Here is a 20291-nt window from a genome sequence, read left to right as displayed (position 1 = left end):
AAAACTAATATAAAGTATCAAAGAAGAGAAGAATAAGTGATTATTAAATTTTAACAGAAGTGTAGATAGAACATGTTAAAAGAGAAAATAAGCAGATATTAACAGTAAATGAACAAGTAGATTAAGAATTCATTTTCTACCACTTGTCCTTAATAATGTAGACAAAATAATAGGTAGATAAATGACACAATATGTTACTGCATACGTCAGCAGACTAATTAGCAGTCTTTGTTTGCTTAATTACAACTAAAAGACAGGTTGTCTTGTATGTTCACTATTTTACGTATTTAATGTACCCTAAGATTTTTTGTTAAAATAAAGACAATAATGTCATTTTTTGTGGTCCCCTTTATTTAGAAAAGTAGCGAAAAGTACCAAAAAGTATCGAAATAATTGTGGTACCGGTACCAAATATTGGTATCGGGACAAGACTACTTCACAGGTGGGCTTGAAGCTCATGGAGAGAATGCCAAGAGTGTGCAAAGCAGTAATCAGAGCAAAGGGTGGCTACTTTGAAGAAACTAGAATATAAAACATGTTTTCAGTTATTTCACCTTTTTTTGTTAAGTACATAACTCCTCATGTGTTCATTCATAGTTTTGATGTGACAATCTACAATGTAAATAGTCCTGAAAATAAAGAAAACACATTGAACGAGGAGAAGGTGTGTCCAAACTGTTGGCCTGTACTGTACAAACAATTATTCCTGGAACTATGACTGCGGAAGAATTAGATAAGATTTTTGGTTTCGATATTCTTCCACAAATACAATTTGACTTTGTATTTACCCACATTTTAAGGTTAAGGTAATACAAGTTAAGGCTCTATCTCTTAGAATTGATAACAATTATTTGACACATTATATTAAAGCTGGTCATTTTTCTAGGTTTTCTCGAAGCCTTATGTTCTGTGTGAACAGAATAAGAGGTTAAGTTGGAGCTGTTTACAATCCAGCTTCTGAGTTAGTATCACAGGCTGTGTGAAAGGGAATATGGGAAATCTGAGAGATGGACGTTTGACTTGTTTTTGACCGGAAACTCCCCCCGCCCCCAATTTGCCGTGTTAAAAGCAACTGTGGCTTTCTGACAAGTGGTTGATATGTTACACAGAAGCTGGCGTAGACATTGCAGAGCATCTAATGATCTGTTTTTGCGTGAAGCCGGTTGGCTGCATCACTGGCCCAAAAAAATTCTGGCTCAAGTGTTACGTCCCTAATGTGGCAGTTTTGCAGAATCCCTGCATAAAAGAGACTGTGAAAGTTGTTGAAAGTGCTGGTGTCAGTAATATTTGAGTGTCTGTAATGTCTGACCACGCTTAGCTGGCTCCAGGAGGTCCGTATCGGTCTGTATTGCACCACAATGCTGGTATAGGCCTGGGGTTCTCTGGAATCGGCATCCTCATCCGAATCGTTATGTAACGCCTTTTCCTGATAGTTCTGGTACAATTCTTCCTCTGTAAAACATTTTTTTTAAAGAAGGGGTTGTGGTGAGCAGGAATATGATAGAAAAGGAAAACCCAGTGAGTGAAATGCAATACTGCTCTCACCTTCGCTGTCAAAGGTCCGCTGAGGGGTCAAAAGGTTCCTCTTTTCAGGAATCTGAAAAAAATCTAAAATTAATCACGGGAGTTGGCGTAACTGTGTGCAGTGATGGCATTTACACAATTGTTGTGTCTTTTTAAGCATTGAAATCAGAAAGGATGCAAAATTCCGGAAGTCCGTGCGTAGCCCCGGACGCGGAATTTTTATTGATTTTTTCTCACCGATTATCGCTTTCCGCCTGTGTTTTGTTTTGTTTTGTTTATATTTGCCAGGTCAAATGATTAATTATCGTATTTCCTTGAATTGTCGCCGGGTATATAGTATGCGCCTGCCTAGAGTTACCGCCGGGTCAAACTCGTTTCGCAAAATAATTAGCGCATGCTTAGCATTACCGCCGGCTCAGGATTAACGCCAGGTCAAACTCGTATCACAAAATATTATTTTTATTAGCGCATGTCTAGAATTTCCGCCGGGTCAAACTCGTTTCGCAAAATAACTAGCATATGCCTGGAATTTCCACCGGGTCAAACTCGTCACGTCACGAGTGACACTTCACCTGTCATCATGTTCAAAATGGAGGAGGCTGATTTCAATCATTTGAAATCGCATAAAGGGAAGAAGATTAAGAGCTATTCAGTAGGATTTAAGGTCCAAGCTATTGAATATGCTAAAAAGAACAGTAAGCAGCTATGTTTTATTAATATACCGTAGCTGCGTGTGTCAAATGATTACATATCTAAAATAAAACAGTTTTCTAAACTGGACTTTCAATCGAAGCAGGAGGTAATAATAAAAGGAAGATCTCCATCGAGACAGAGACTTTTAAAACTGAAGAAAGATAAGGAAGACTTCTATAAACAAGTTATTGATGCTTTTGTTCAAAAGGAGCTGCGCATGGACTTCATTTAAAAGTAAAGGTAAGACCATAATAACGTTTTTTTTATTAAATGTGCTTTTCATGATGGTATCCTTACATCACACTCAAATTTATAAGCGCAGGTCTAAATTTACCGCATGCCTTTGGTAAGCGCCGGAGTGAGAAGAGGTTTTAAATTTATTACCGCCCCGGCGGCAATTCAAGGAAATACGGTATACATTTTTGGTCGACTTCAAAATAATGCACTTTCCAGTACAATTTCTTCAATTTTGATTCGCTGTTTTATCGATCGCAAATTCTGCATTTGTGGTATTAGGACTCCTGCGAGTTATTGTTTTGGTCATGGCCAGCAATAAAGCCAAGAAACCAAGCTTCAATGAAAAGTGTCTTCAGGAGCAAATGGCTGACTTATGAAGATGGAAAGATGTTTTGTAAACGGGCTAAGAAAAAGAAAACCTTTACGAGCGGGAGCAGTGATGTTCAAAGACCCAGCCTCACCAGGCACCAAATAACACCCTCCTATTTGGATCCCTACAGTTCCGCTCTTTGGTCGGAATGACGAGGCCGTCGATTTGTTACGACTCTTTATTTATGTTTTCCACAAAGCCAAGCTGACATCCACCATGTTAGTAACACTCCTGAACTTGCTAGCGCTCCCTCTCCTAACTTGCCCACTCACTCACCCCACATACCGCCCTTCTTAAAGAGGAACACACAGCTTACGGCCATCACCAAGCCAGAGATGAAATGCCAGAGTGCCACTCTATTAAATGACATTGAAACTAATGTTCCAAATTCTAAGTTTGTTGGCATTATTTGCCATGAAAGTGCAGATGTGGCACTTTTTAAAGGACTGATGATTACATACAGGTGAGAATAATCAATGAATTATCAATGATAATCAATTATCATCATTTCATGACCCAAGCAAAAAACTTTTTACACTTTTATCCTGAAATAAATACACCTACAACTTATTAAATGAAAATATAGAAAAAACTACTGGCAGCGGTAACGTTTAGATCCATGAAGGAAAGAAGAAAGTAAATGAATGTTTATAACTGAATACATTTACATAAAAATTTGTTTTCTTTAGTTTAATTTTTTTTAACTAATGAAGTAAGGTTTATGACAACCTTTTTCCTAAACACAATATAGAATGTGAGATATAACAGGATAATGCATACATTTATCATTTGTTTTCAAAATGGTTACAAAAAAGTGGGACCCCAAAAATTTACTTTGGGACCCTATTTTTATGACTTGATAGCGTCCCTGGCACCCCATTTTGAAAATTCCTAGCGCGAACACTGTATATGTGAACACTCACATGCTAGCTATGTTACACGTTCGTAAACTCTGTTGACCTTTGTCATTGTCAAACCGAGCCACTGTGTGCCAGTCACATGACATCATGTCTTCCAACCAACATGTCCTTGTAAGGCTCTGCCTTACGTGAGGACCACATTACGTAGACTTTATGTTTTTAATAGTGTGTTATTGTTACTTTTATAACACCGTTATCTTTATTGGAGTCCAGATTCCCTCACCTTGCTCTTCCCTGTTCCAGTAGGGGTTTGAGTCCGCGGGCTGTCAGGCTTGGGCGCCCCCGGGCTAGTTTGCTTCACCAGGCAAGGACCGCTTGGGCCGGCTGGGGGAGTTTTATTATCGCCATCTAATCCTTTCATGACAGGCTGGGAAAGCGACTGGGCCTCCAGATCGACTCCGCTGACAACAGCCTTCCTGTAGGATGTACTCCTCAGGCCCCGCCTTAATGCCCCGGGGCTTTCGTTTTCTCCATCTGTGGCCTCGCCGTGGCCCCTTCCCGTGGAAAAGTAGGCCCCTGTCTCGACCATGCTGAGGGTTTTTAATGTCCTCTTGGAAGTGTCCGACCCCAGCAGCCCTGTCAACCCTTGGCCTTGTTGCCCGGATGGAGTGGGCTTGCTCTGTCGAGTATCTGAGGCCAAGCCCTTGGGAATGAGCTGCTGGGTCCCCATCTTCAGGGCGGCGGGGCTGTGGGTGCTGAGGACCACGGAGGGACAGGGGGAAAGGGACGGGGAGGGGGAGGAAGAAGAAGTACGCCTAGCGTCTTGTGAGGGTGAGGACTGCCTGGGAAGGCTGTCAGCCGGCGAGGAAGAACGAGGTGTTGGGGGGTCGTCGGAGGTTAGAGAGGGGATGCTGGACGTGGAGCTGTGGGAAGGAGTCCGTGGAGCTGGAGGACACGGGCTTGATGGCGGCGAGAAGGACAGCTGGAGGTGGTTGTTGTTGTTAGGAGTGTGGGGAACCCCTTCAGGTGAGGACAGGTGGAATGACATCTTGTCTTTAGGCAGGCTCAGACTAAACACCCGAGAAATGAGGGCTTGAGGATCTCTGACACACTCCTCTGGCCAACCATTGCTGTGCTTTTCTCCGTTACGCACTCTTTTGTCCAGCGAGGCCGATCTGCCGCTCTCAAACTTGAATTTAGACAAGGAGAAGCGTCCGTTAGAGATGTGCCCGATGCTAATGCTCCGAACCACCCTGGACTTTTTGGAAGGTTTGTGCAAAACATGCTTCAACACGGCGGTGTTTTTGCCCGGACACGGCGCCGTGACCACCAGCTTCTCCGCCGGTTGGCTCAACGTAAATGCGCACTCTTCAACAGGGAAGTCCGTTGTCGTGACACCGTTGGTGTGGTAGCTACTGGGGCGTGGCTTCCGCGAATCCTGCGGGATTTTGCAGTTGTCTGTGCGGCGTTTCCACAAGGGCATGATGTTATTGTTGGACAGGTCCACGTCGTTGCCGAGATCCATGGTCCCTTTAGGTGTCCTCTTTCCCGATCTGCGTCAAACACTGCTTGTCCTGTATAGAGCCGATCTCAGCCCTAAGGGCAAACAAAGAGAAGAATAACCATCACATGAGAGCTTAGCGGCGTCCAAATTCCCAGTTTACTCATTAACAGCCTGGCAATAGCTAGATGATAACAATATGTTCAAAAGGAGCAACAACTGGCAGGAAAATTCTTCTTTTGTCGTTGTTTGGTGAAGTGAAATGTCCTCATTAGCAACGGAATGTTAAAAGTTATAACTGTAGGCCTTTGAGACCTTAAAGCACATCATTAAAAAACACTAAATCATCATATCCAATGGGCTAGTACATGCACAAGGCATTAATTAAGAATTTTAATTTTTTTTGACAAGAATTCATGCAAAAGTTTGATAATATGTGTGTATATGTATATTACTAGGGCAGACTACAGCAAATATGGGAAACTTTTGCAATATATGCAAACTATGTGGCTCTGAAAATGTTACAAAAAGTTTCTGTCAAGTTTAATAATCACAGCCCTATGGGGTACATTTGAGTCAAGTTGAGTTTGAGTTTATTTGGAACATGCATGCATACAACATCACACATGCATGCATACAACAAGATGCATCACACATGCATGCATACAACATGATACATCACACATGCATGCATACAACATGACACATCACACATGCATGCATACAACAAGATGCATCACACATGCATGCATACAATGTGATACATCACACATGCATGCATACAACGTGATACATCACACATGCATGCATACAACAAGATGCATCACACATGCATGCATACAACATGATACATCACACATGCATGCATACAACATGACACATCACACATGCATGCATACAACAAGATGCATCACACATGCATGCATACAATGTGATACATCACACATGCATGCATACAACATGATACATCACACATGCATACAACAAGATGCATCACACATGCATGCATACAATGTGATACATCACACATACATGCATACAACATGATACATCACACATGCATGCATACAACAAGATGCATCACACATGCATGCATACAACATGATACATCACACATGCATGCATACAACATGACACATCACACATGCATGCATACAACAAGATGCATCACACATGCATGCATACAATGTGATACATCACACATGCATGCATACAACATGATACATCACACATGCATGCATACAACATGATACATCACACATGCATACAACGTGATGCATCACACATGCATGCATACAACGTGATACATCACACATGCATGCATACAACGTGATACATCACACATGCATGCATACAACGTGATACATCACACATGCATGCATACAACGTGATACATCACACATGCATGCATACAACGTGATACATCACACATGCATGCATACAACGTGATACATCACACATGCATGCATACAACGTGATACATCACACATGCATGCATACAACGTGATACATCACACATGCATGCATACAACATGATACATCACACATGCATGCATACGACGTGATACATCACACATGCATGCATACGACGTGATACATCACACATGCATGCATACAACGTGATACATCACACATGCATGCATACAACGTGATACATCACACATGCATGCATACAACGTGATACATCACACATGCATGCATACAACGTGATACATCACACATGCATGCATACAACATGATACATCACACATGCATGCATACAACGTGATACATCACACATGCATGCATACAACATGATACATCACACATGCATGCATTAGACATGATACATCACACATGCATGCATACAACATGATACATCACACATGCATGCATACGACATGATACATCACACATGCATGCATACAACATGATACATCACACATGCATGCATACAACATGATACATCACACATGCATGCATACGACGTGATGCATCACACATGCATGCATACAACGTGATGCATCACACATGCATGCATACAACATGATACATCACACATACATGCATTCAACATGATGCATCACAATTTCCAGTCTCTCTATTCAACATGTTGGAAAAGGAGTAGGAAGAAGCAGAGCTTATTTAATCATGTCCCTTTTCCTTTACATAGCAGTTGCTAACACATTCGTTCACTTCCTGTTCTCAATTTATTCACAATATACTCCATAAGTAATAACAATACCACCCATCCATTTTCTACCGCTTGTCCTACAATACAAATAAATAAATACATAATAATAATTGGTGAAGAAAGTTATATTTCATATGGTGAGATGAGTAAGATGATCTAGAAAATGAATGGATGGATGAGATAAATTCAGAATGTTTATCATGGTTCTTCTTCTTTGTACTTTGTAAACACTTTAAGTGTGAAGAGTTTCTTGAAGTGGATCATATTAGTACATTGTTTATTAATCCATTCCATCATTTAATTCCACATACTGATATACTGAAGGTCTTAAGTGTTGTACGTGCGTACAAATGTTTTATATTACAGATGATATTTCTCCTCTTTTATTATAAGTCTCCTTTTTTGTTTACACTGTACCTAACACGATAGATTAACACCAACTGTAAACCCGTTTCAACAATTATGTCAACTAATCACTTCTTTCTTAATTACTCTCCATCAAAGAAAGGATTGGACATGCAGGTAATATCTGCAAAGTTGCATATTCACCTGAAGTAGAACTTTGCAGTCAGTGCATCATCTTCCTTGTTCAAATCCAACATCAATTCAGAATCAATGAATAAAATCGAGAGTTAGAACAGCAGATTTGGAGTCAAAGCTGCATCGACAAATAGAACTTTAGAGCGCGACTCCAGCCAAACTTGTTCCTGGATAGTGTGGAGGAGGGGCGGGGCCACAACCACAGAGGACACGCCCACCTCTCCTCTCTTCCGGTTCTCATGCGTTGCGGACCCCCAAGTGGGCACTAAAACCCCACTCCTCCTCAATGCCACATCTTGAATGAGTCCAAAAATTCACATTTTTATTTTTTTTCAACAAAATTAGGACTTTTTTTCTTCAAAACGAAACTGGAACGAAATTAAAAAAGTATGTCGCGCTGGCACCGCTCACATGGAAAAAGTTATGCGTTACCGCCTCCGTGTGTCGCATTGACGCAATTGCAATTCATGGAACCTAATAGTTTTTTTCCAATCGCTTACACACTAAATTAACATTTTTAACAAAGTCTACACACATTAAACTAAACCACTGTGCAGATTTGCCTGGTTTTAATATTAATAATTAATATTAGGCATAGACTCTGCTTCAAAGTTTGTGTGAAATATTACACACAATGCTTTACACACACCTTCCCATCTTGCACACATTTAAGGATTGTGATACACACATCTTGCACACATTTAAAGATTGTGATACACACATCTTGCACACCATTAAGGATTGGGATGCACACATGTAAGGATTGTGATACACACATCTTGCACACACACTAGGATTGTGATATACACATCTTGCACACGTATACGGATTGTGATACACACATCTTGCACACATAAAGATTGTGATACACACATCTTGCACACATGTAAAGATTATGATACACACATCTTGCACACGTGTAAGGATTGTGATACACACATCTTGCACACGTATAAGGATTGTGATACACACATCTTGCACACGTATGAGGATTGTGATACACACATCTTGCACACATAATTGTGATACACACATCTTGCACACATAATAATTGTGATACAGACATCTTGCACACATATTTCTGATACACACATCTTGCACACATATAAGGATTGTGATACACACATCTTGCACACATGTAAGGATTGTGATACACACATCTTGCACACATAAGGTATGTGATACACACATCTTGGACACATAAGGATTGTGATACACACATCTTGGACACATAAGGATTGTGATACACACATCTTGCACACATATAAGGATTGTGATACACACATCATGCACACATAAAAGGAGTGTGATACACACAAGAATTGTGATACACACATCCTGCACACATAAGGATTGTGATACACACATCTCCATCCATCCATCCATCCATCTTCTTCCGCTAATCCGAGGTCAGGTCGCGGGGGCAGCAGCCTAAGCAGGGAAGCCCAGACTTCCCTCCCCCCAGCCATTTCGTCCAGCTCTTCCTGTGGGACCCCAAGGCGTTCCCAGGCCAGCCGGGAGACATAGTCTTCCCAACGTGTCCTGGGTCTTCCCCGCGGCCTCCTACCGGTCGGACGTGCCCTAAACACCTCCCTAGGGAGGCGTTTGGGTGGCATCCTAACCAGATGCCCGATCCACCTCATCTGGCTCCTCTCGATGTGGAGGAGCAGCGGCTTTACTTTGAGCTCCCCCCAGATGGCAGAGCTTCTCACCCTATCTCTAAGGGAGAGCCCCGCCATCCGGCGGAGAAAACTCATTTCGGCCGCTTGTACCCGTGATCTTGTCCTTTCGGTCATAACCCAAAGCTCATGACCATAGGTGAGGATGGGAATGTAGATCGACCGGTAAATTGAGAGCTTTGCCTTCCGGCTCAGCTCCTTCTTCACCACAACAGATCGATACAGCGTCCGCATTACTGAAGACGCCGCACCGATCCGCCTGTCGATCTCACGATCCACTCTTCCCTCACTCGTGAACAATACTCCGAGGTACTTGAAGTCCTCCACTTGGGGCAAGATCTCCTCCCCAACCCGGAGATGGCACTCCACCCTTTTCCGGGCGAGAACCATGGACTCGGACTTGGAGATGCTGATTCTCATCCCAGTCGCTTCACACTCGGCTGCGAACCGATCCAGTGAGAGCTGAAGATCCTGGCCAGATGAAGCCATCAGGACCACATCATCTGCAAAAAGCAGAGACCTAATCCTGCAGCCACCAAACCAGATCCCCTCAACGCCTTGACTGCGCCTAGAAATTCTGTCCATAAAAATTATGAACAGAATCGGTGACAAAGGGCAGCCTTGGCGGAGTCCAACCCTCACTGGAAATGTGTCCGACTTACTACCGGCAATGCGGACCAAGCTCTGGCACTGATCATACAGGGAGCGGACTGCCACAATCAGACAGTCCGATACCCCATACTCTCTGAGCACTCCCCACAGGACTTCCCGAGGGACACAGTCGAATGCCTTCTCCAAGTCCACAAAACACATGTAGACTGGTTGGGCAAACTCCCATGCACTCTCAAGGACCCTGCCGAGAGTATAGAGCTGGTCCACAGTTCCACGACCAGGACGAAAACCACACTGTTCTTCCTGAATCCGAGGTTCGACTATCCGGCGTAGCCTCCTCTCCAGTACACCTGAATAGACCTTACCGGGAAGGCTGAGGAGTGTGATCCCACGATAGTTAGAACACACCCTCCGGTTCCCCTTCTTAAAGAGAGGAACCACCACCCCGGTCTGCCAATCCAGAGGTACCGCCCCCGATGTCCACGCGATGCTGCAGAGTCTTGTCAACGAAGACAGCCCCACAGCATCCAGAGCCTTAAGGAACTCCGGGCGGGTCTCATCTACCCCCGGGGCCTTGCCACCGAGGAACTTTTTAACTACCTCAGCAACTTCAGCCCCAGAAATAGGAGAGCCCACCACAGACTCCCCGGCACTGCTTCCTCATAGGAAGACGTGTTGGTGGGATTGAGGAGGTCTTCGAAGTATTCCCTCCACCGATCCACAACATCCGCAGTTGAGGTCAGCAGAACACCATCCGCACCATACACGGTGTTGATAGTGCACTGCTTCCCCTTCCTGAGGCGGCGGATGGTGGTCCAGAATTGCTTCGAAGCCGTCCGGAAGTCGTTTTCCATGGCTTCCCCGAACTCCTCCCATGTCCGAGTTTTTGCCTCTGCGACCGCTGAAGCCGCACACCGCTTGGCCTGTCGGTACCCGTCCGCTGCCTCAGGAGTCCTATGAGCCAAAACAACCCGATAGGACTCCTTCTTCAGCTTGACGGCATCCCTCACCGCCGGTGTCTACCAACGGGTTCTAGGAATTACCGCCACTACAAGCACCAACTACCTTGCGGCCACAGCTCCAATCAGCCGCCTCGACAATAGAGGCGCGGAACATGGTCCATTCGGACTCAATGTCCAACACCTCCCTCGTGACATGTTCAAAGTTCTTCTGGAGGTGGGAATTGAAACTCTCTCTGATAGGAGACTCTGCCAGACGTTCCCAGCAAACCCTCACAATGCGTTTGGGCCTGCCAGGTCTGTCCGGCATCCTCCCCCACCACCGCAGCCACACACCACCAGGTGGTGATCGGTAGAAAGTTCCGCCCCTCTCTTCACCCGAGTGTCCAAAACATGAGGCCTCAAATCCGATGACACAACTACAAAGTCGATCATGGAACTGCGGCCTAGGGTGTCCTGGTGCCAAGTGCACATATGGACACCCTTATGCTTGAACATGGTGTTCGTTATGGACAATCTGTGACGGGCACAAAAGTCCAATAACAAAACACCGCTCGGGTTCAGATCCGGGCAGCCATTCTTCCCAATCGCGCCTCTCCAGGTTTCACTGTCGCTGCCAACATGAGCATTGAAGTCCCCCAGTACAACGAGGGAATCACCCGGGAGTGAATCCAAAAAGGGTGGGTACTCTGAGCTGCGGTTTGGCGCGTAAGCGCAAACCACAGTCAGGACCCGTTCCCCCACCCGAAGGCGGAGGGAAGCTACCCTCTCGTCCACCGGGTTGAACTCCAACGTGCAGGCTCTGAGTCGGGGGAAACAAGAATTGCCACCCCAGCCCATCGCCTCTCACTGCCGGCAAAGCCAGAGTGGAAGAGAGTCCAGCCCCTCTCGAGAGAACTGGTTCCAGAGCCCTTGATGTGCGTCGAAGTGAGTCCGACTATATCTAGCCGGAACTTCTCCACCTCGCGCACTAGCTCAGGCTCTTCCCCCCCCCAGGGAGGTGACGTTCCACGTCCCAAGAGCTAGTTTCTGTAGCCGAGGATCGGACCGCCAAGTGCCCTGCCTTCGGCTTCCGCCCAGCTCACATTGCACCCGACCTCTATGACCCCTGCTATGGGTGGTGAGCCCATTGGAGGGGGGACCCACGTTGCCTCTTCGGGCTGTGCCCGGCCGGGCCCCATGGGGACAGGCCCGGCCACCAGGCGCTCGCCATCGTGCCCCACCTCCGGGCCTGGCTCCAGAGGGGGGCCCCGGTAACCCGCGTCCGGGCGAGGGAAATCTGGGTCCTTTGTTTTTATTTTTCATGGAGGTCTTCGAGCTGCTCTTTGTCGGATCCCTCACCTAGGACCAGTTTGTCTTGGGAGACCCTACCAGGCCCGGACAACATAGCTCCTAGGATCATTGGGACACGCAAACTCCTCTACCACGTTAAGGTGGCAGCTCAGAGAGGAGTGAAACACTTATACACACACTTATACACACTACTGAAACACTCATACACACACTACTGAAACACTCATACACACTACTGAAACACTCTTATGCACACTACTGAAATGCTCTCAAATAAACAATTGAAATGTTTTTCTCTCACACACTATTGCAACACCCTCATACACATTACTGAAACACTCTTATACACACTACTGAAATGATCTCACATAAACAACTGGCATACATACCGCCCTTTGTGTGTCATTAGTCACCATATCGAATACTTTGGCCCGTACCAACACATACGAACGTTAGCTTTCTCCATCTTATGGCATTTAACAAAGCCCCCTCCACACGCTGACCTTTCCTGATTGTACTTCTCTAATGCTTTGACTCGTTGCCACTCGAGCTGGCTGCCATGTGCCGGGTGTCCTCGCCTCCCCTCCACGCCGCCCACACGTCTCCTTGTCTACCCTTTCTCTGAACTACACAGAGGAGGAGACCAAACAACAGGCTCATTACGTATGCATGAGCCATATGTTGAAAAAGAAAGGCAAATATTACTGCTGAAAATCTGTTGATGGTGTGAGTGGGTTCACATCAGTAACAGCCTATAGCTTTAACACAGTGTGTAATGTGTATATGGAACCCACATGGGGTGTGTATCGGTCGCATATCCCTGTTGGCACCTGAACTTATCACCATGGTTACAGGCCTCTTGCTACAACTGAAGAGCTGACCTGTGATTGACTCCCCCTGTTGGTTCTCTGTGCTGTTGTGCCCGTGCAGGACGATGATGTCATCACCTGTGTTGGCGATGTGGGCATGGACAGCGAGAAGACACCTACTGGTAAACTCCATGTTAGTGATTAATGAAATATAGACAGGGACATCCAAAATGTTTCTACCTGTAGAATATGGATATTTACATTTACATCACTCAATCAATCAATGTTTATTTATATAGCCCTAAATCACAAGTGTCTCAAAGGGCTGCACAAGCCACAACAACATCCGCGGTACAGAGCCCACAAAAGGGCAAGGAAAAACTCACAACCCCAATGGGACGTCGATGTGAATGACTGTGAAAAACCTTGGAGAGGAACGCATATGTGGGTGACCCCCCCCCCCCTCTCTAGGGGAGACCGGATGCAATGGACATCGAGTGGGTCTGACATAATATTGTGAAAGTCCAGTCCATAGTAGATTTAACATAATAGTGAGTCCAGTCCATAGTGGGGCCAACAGGAGACCATCTCGAGCGGAGACGGGTCAGCAGCGCAGAGATGTCTCCAACCGATGCACAGGCGAGCGGTCCACCAACTCTGGACAGCCAGCACTTCATCCATTGCCACCGGACCTGTGCCCCCCCCCCCCCCGCAAGGGAGACGGGGGAAGAGGAAAAAAGAAATGAAACGGCAGATCAACTGGTCTAAAAAGGGGGTCTATTTAAAGGCTAGAGTATACAAATGAGTTTGAAGATGGGACTTAAATGCTTCTTAATGTAGTGTCATTCGCGAATGATTCGTTCGAACGAACAAATCTTTTGAGTGAACGTACTGAACCGAATCACTTCATGAACTGATTCGTTCCTTTCTCAGTTCAGTTGAGCTCCACCGCAACTGGCGCATTCTGTGACTCACTGAACCCTCGACGTCGGCGAACGACGCAGCCAGCTACTCATCATGGGGGCGGGGGGAGGGACTGAGCGAACGATTCGTTCACCGCGGATTAACGACATGAATCACTCAGTGAACGACAGAATCAGGACTCGTGAACCTACTGACACAGAGAACTGACTGTATCGCGGAGGAGGACGTCACATTGAGGCTCTCGTTCAGTCACTGTGCGCGTTGTTCATTGGGTGCTGAGGGCTTGTGTCGTTCGCGAACTGACACACACACAGATCTGCCGCTGGGGAAGCTGTTACTGACTGACTCATGATTCGCCGACCTGCACACAGAACTGCTGCTGCAGAAGTGATTCAGGTTCACGTACTGAACTGTGCTGACTGTGGCGCTGTGTCAGTCACTCACTGCCTGGTGTACTGCATGCACAGAGCTGTGTAGTGTCTCGCGTTCACCTTTTGCTGCTTCTCCCGCAAATGTCTGCACTGTACTGTACTACGCTCTGGGAATCACTAATAAGCCGGAGTTCTTTGAACGCAGATTTCTTTCCGGGACATATGGTACAAAACAATCGGCAAGATAGGATGGAGCTAGACCGTGTAGTATTTTATACGTAAGTAGTAAAACCTTAAAGTCAAATCTTAAGTGCACAAGAAGCCAGTGCAGGTGAACCAGTATAGGCGTAATATGATCAAACTTTCTTGTTCTTGTCAAAAGTCTAGCAGCCGCATTTTGTACCAACTGTAATCTTTTAAAGGCCTACTGAAATGTGATTTTCTTATTTAAACGGGGATAACAGGTCCATTCTATGTGTCATACTTGATCATTTCGCGATATTGCCATATTTTTGCTGAAAGGATTTAGTAGAGAACATCGACGATAAAGTTCGTAACTTTTGGTCGCTGATAAAAAAGCCTTGTCTGTACCGGAAGTAGCAGACGAGTAGCGTGACGTCATAGGTTGTGGAGCTCCTCACATCTGCACATTGTTTACAATCATGGCCTCCAGCAGCGAGAGCGATTCGGACCGAGAAAGCGACGACTTCCCCATTAATTTGAGCGAGGATGAAAGATTTGTGGATGAGGAAAGTGAGAGTGAAGGACTAGAAGGCAGTGGGAGCGATTCAGAAAGGGAAGATGCTGTGAGAGGCGGGTGGGACCTGATATTCAGCTGGGAATTACTAAAACAGTAAATAAACACAAGACATATATATACTCTATTAGCCACAACACAATATATTATATTTAATATGCCACAAATTAATCCTGCATAATAAACACCTCCCCCCTCCTGTCCATATAACCCGCCAATACAACTCAAACACCTGCACAACACACTCAATCCCACAGCCCAAAGTACCGTTCACCTCCCCAAAGTTCATACAGCACATATATTTCCCCAAAGTCCCCAAAGTTACGTACGTGACATGCACATAGCGGCACGCACGTACGGGCAAGCGATCAAATGTTTGGAAGCCGCAGCTGCATGCGTACTCACGGTTCCGCGTCTGCGCATCCAACTCAAAGTCCTCCTGGTAAGAGTCTTTGTTGTCCCAGTTCTCCACAGGCCAATGGTAAAGCTTGACTGTCATCTTTCGGGAATGTAAACAATGAAACACCGGCTGTGTTTGTGTTGCTGCAGTCGGCCGCAATACACCGCTTCCCACCTACAGCTTTCTTCTTTGCTGTCTCCCTTGTTCATTGAACAAATTGCAAAAGATTCACCAACACAGATGTTCAGAATACTGTGGAATTTTGCGATGAAAACAGACGACTTAATAGCTGGCCACCATGCTGTCCCAAAATGTCTTCTACAATCCGTGACGTCACGCGCTGACGTCATCATACCGAGACGTTTTCAGCAGGATATTTCGCGCGAAATTTAAAATTGCACTTTAGTAAGCTAACCCGGCCGTATTGGCATGTGTTGCAATGTTAAGATTTCATCATTGATATATAAACTATCAGACTGCGTGTTCGGTAGTAGTGGGTTTCAGTAGGCCTTTAATGCTAGGCATAAGGAGACCCGAAAATAATATGTTACAGTAATTGAGACGAGACGTAACGAACAGAGGACCAAGTCATTGTTTTGCAAGTCACAAGTAAGTCTCAAGTCTTTGCCCTCAAGTCTCGAGTCAAGTCCCGAGTCAAGACAGGCAAAGACAGTCCAAAGTCAAGACTGGAAAGTCTCAAGTCAAGTCCCAAGTCCTTTTAACCACAGACTAATATATTTACACAGATTGTGTATGCTTTTCAAACGCTGTATTTATTTATTAAAACAAGTGCATTTGAAATTGCAGGGGGAAAAAAATAGTGCTGACATTGCACTTAATAGCACTATTAACCAGTCATTTTAAACATTTAACTCATTCCTTTACAGAATAAACACATTTGAAAAAACAAGTGCAACTGTACTTATTTGCACAAAAGTGTTAACATTGTATTTCCATGGCATATTGCATTGTAACTAGTTCCACAGCAGTTTCTATCCTGTTCTTACCTTATCTCATTGATCTCATCTCATACTGTATGTGTGTTGATGTGTGTGTACACATGAAAAACATAACAAATACATGAACGTAACAATGAACAGAGTTGTACTTTTTAGATATCAGGGCAGTATGTACATATATTCTTAATATGGTATACATATTATGTATGGTATACATTTTAACTGACCTTTATTTGACTATGTTAAAATACGCGGTGTTGCTGACCGCCGTCTAACGTTACGTTACATTGACTAACGTAACGTTATGTGTAGGTACCTCATGCAACCGTGCTAAAAAAAAATCACTTGACAAAAAGTATGAATAAGGTAGCGAACTGCAGTGGACAAAACAGATTGCCGTGTTTGCAATGACGTTATAACCATAGACATCTTATAGACGCAGCATTGGCTGCTGTGACGCAAGCAATTTGGCCGCCATCTTGAAGTGGTGATGAGGAGCCGGCGAGCAGTAGAAAACAAAGATGGTGTTCAGCGTTTTCCTGCTCAAATGAGCAGACTGTTGAAAATAGGAATCGGGGGATTACTTTTCACAAGTATTGGTTGTATTTTGTGAAAAGAATATTACCACAAAGTTGAGAAGGAACAAAGATCATCAATATTTGTATGTGAAAATCACAAATTAATCTTCTGGGGGAGGATGACGCCCCTACAGGGGTTTGGTTTACAAACTTTCTGCCCCACCTAAAACAAAATTCACCAGCCGCCACTGATTATGATGCATTCTCCTTTTAGGCAAAATATAAGACAATACTTTCTTAACAGTATAATTGTAACCAGGAATAAGTCTTCAAGTTACAATATTCAAATACTAACATTGTTGGGTAAAACATAATTTGGTTTTATTCTGAATCCAGTGAAACAGATTGGTGGTTTTAGCTGATATAAAGACTTTCAGGTGTTTATACAGTATATGTTTATGTTTAAGTAGTTGGCAGATGCTTTTATCCAAAGCGACATACATAAAAATTACATATAAAACAATCACTGTAAACATTAAGGGAAGATTGTAATAGAAAATATCAATACAAAGTGTCAAGACAGAATAAACTCTCTGCTGCTGCAGCAACAGAGATACAGTCTATAAGATATATGTATATATCTAATGTATTCATACATTGTTTATGTAGAATATACGCATGTACATATAACCTAATCATATTGTTTCTTCAACTTGAAAATAGCTGACCGTTTTTTTCCCCCTTCTCTGGGATTATATTCCCAGTTTTGATCTCGGACGTCTGGTCACTTATAGCCAGTGTTGGGTTAGTTACTGAAAAGCAGTAACTAGTTACAGTTACTAGTTACTTCATTTCAAAAGTAACTCAGTTACTAACTCAGTTACTTACACCAAAAAGTAATGCGTTACTGTGAAAAGTAACTATTTAGTTACTTCTTTTTTCTTTCTTTTTTTTTAAAGCACCAATTAATGCCCTTTTAGCCTTCATTTCAGTACTGTTATTGCACTGGAGAATAATACAATCTGTTGATCAACTTGACATGCATTTGCATCACTCAACTCTGCTAAGCCATGTGGTCTACATACAACACACAAAGACAAAGATATGTTACAAAGGCCAATTTGTTTCTGGCCAGAACAAATTGACAAAACTATTTTAAATAGCTGCAACATAACATACATAAGTAACAAACAGCATAATAACAGCATAGATGTAAACCAAGAAAGGCACACACTACATACACAAAGTCTAACCAGGCATTTTCTTCCTCAAGTAATTCTTATACAAAATCATGTCTGAAACCCAGAACACTACACATTTCCCCAGTTTTAGTTTAGAGATAAGGAAAGATTGGCCTGGCCCACTAGGATCCCTCTTTATGTTTGTGAACTTTATAGTCTATACATTTAGAGTGATGTGATAATCAAACACTCTAGAAGTCTAGAATGAAAGAGTATATAAGAGAATTGACAGCAACGTTCCCTCTCAGGAGCGCGCATGTGCAATTGCGCACTGCTCAAGCGTCCTCTGCGCACGGCAAATCTATGCCATGCACAAAATCAAATAAAAAAATAAGCGCATAACAATTTTCGACACGCCACGGACACGACAGAGAAAACCGTTTTCGTCATCATTGTTCAAATATTGTAACGTCTGTCGAGACGCTTTGAGGACATGAATTCCATCCATCACTTTACTAAGCAAAACTCTTTACTGTCGGCCATAAACACATCACCAAAACATTAGTAAAAAAAATTATATCTAGCAAAACTGGTCATTTTCTGCAGTACAAACCAGACCAAAAGCAACTTTGTTATATCAACAGCAGCCGCTCGCTCTCTCACATGCGCCAACACTTGCACATATGGCACTTAGCCAGTGATGCGTTTACAGCCACACAAAAAGTCGGACAACTCCAACACCACACATAAAGTGTCATTCCAGGTCGTTACACTATGATTTACCAATCAAATGTGTGCTTATTCTAGTGTCATTTATTAGGAATCTTAATTTATAAATATTAATCATTAAATGCTGTTAGTATATTAAATAAATACTAATAAAAATATATTTTTTACAAACAGGAAGTTGCAGGAATGTACACATGATCCCCTGCTTACATCTCATTGTGCAACATGTGAATGTTTTAATGGGAACTAAATACAATGTCTGAAAGGGGTACAAATTATTTCCAAAGCAGGACCTCCACCCAGACAAACAATACAAGTACACAGTTCATGAAAAACAATATTTTTTGTTATTGTCATTATAAGTGGGCCTAAACACTTATATTAGAAATGGAAATGACTGCTGTCATTTGATTCTAATAATAAGAGAATGTTGTCTGTCTATCTGTGTTGGCCCTGTGATGAGGTGGGGACTTGTCCAGGGTGTACACTGCCTTCCGCCCGAATGCAGCTGAGATAGTCTCCAGCGACCCCAAAAGGGACAAGCGGTAGAAAATGGATGGATGGATGGAGATGTAAGTTGTTATTTAGTGAGGTTTGGGACAGGTGTGCTGCTGGTGTAGCCACAGTGTGCACGTCTAAAGTTGCTCACATGGACTCCACTCAATGCTCAGGGACTTTTTGCATTTGCTCACACATGAACAATTAGAGGGAACATTGATTGACAGAGTGTGTGTACCTTCAGCGGTGAATGGTGGTGGTGGTGGTGGAGGTGAGGTGGCATCAGAGTCTCTGTCTCTCTTTACTAGCTTCGTCGAAGCATGTTGCTATGTAGCTTGTTTCAGCAGATTTGAATTGCTGTTTTGGGCAGTAGATGGCATCTTTGATCCAAAGCACAATTTACATTTAACTAAAATGTTATTTTCTTTGTGCTCGACAAAAGAAAAGTAGTGAAAATATCTCGACTTCTGGCTCCGCCATGATCAGACACGCCCCCCCCCTCGCTCCCCACACTCACACTCAGACACACCCACACAGAGCGCATGTCTCTCTCTCTTCTCCGGCTTGTGACACAAGAAGAATCAGAACGACACAGCAGCCCTCCGATAAAACACACTTTATACTACATAAAAAGTAACGTAAAATAACGCAGTAACGCATCATGTAGTAACGGTAACGGAGTTACTGAATATAAAAAAATAACG

General features: G+C 43.8%; 1 protein-coding gene across 4 annotated transcripts in view; it reads right to left on the bottom strand.

Annotated features, from left to right (window-relative positions):
* Positions 1 to 20291, bottom strand: part of LOC133614823 (rho guanine nucleotide exchange factor 26-like) — an 89764-nt gene that overhangs the window by 58062 nt on the left and 11411 nt on the right. Inside the window, exons 2-5 of one of the 4 annotated variants that reach the window (XM_061973096.2) lie at positions 13323 to 13426; positions 3968 to 5280; positions 1546 to 1597; positions 1310 to 1452 (exon numbers count right to left, since the gene is read on the bottom strand). In XM_061973096.2, the coding sequence (XP_061829080.1) occupies positions 1310 to 1452; positions 1546 to 1597; positions 3968 to 5209 (1437 nt within the window). In that variant the 5' untranslated portion in view covers positions 5210 to 5280; positions 13323 to 13426. Of the gene's footprint in view, positions 1 to 1309; positions 1453 to 1545; positions 1598 to 3967; positions 5281 to 7907; positions 8055 to 12830; positions 12909 to 13322; positions 13427 to 20291 lie in introns of those variants that run through there. The other 3 variants (XM_061973099.1, XM_061973097.1, XM_061973098.1) reach the window with 3 other exon arrangements.

Source organism: Nerophis lumbriciformis, linkage group LG17 (genome assembly GCF_033978685.3).
Source record: "Nerophis lumbriciformis linkage group LG17, RoL_Nlum_v2.1, whole genome shotgun sequence".
Lineage (NCBI taxonomy): Eukaryota > Metazoa > Chordata > Actinopteri > Syngnathiformes > Syngnathidae > Nerophis > Nerophis lumbriciformis.
Note: the sequence above shows the minus strand (reverse complement) of the source record. Positions and strands in the feature narration are given on the sequence as shown.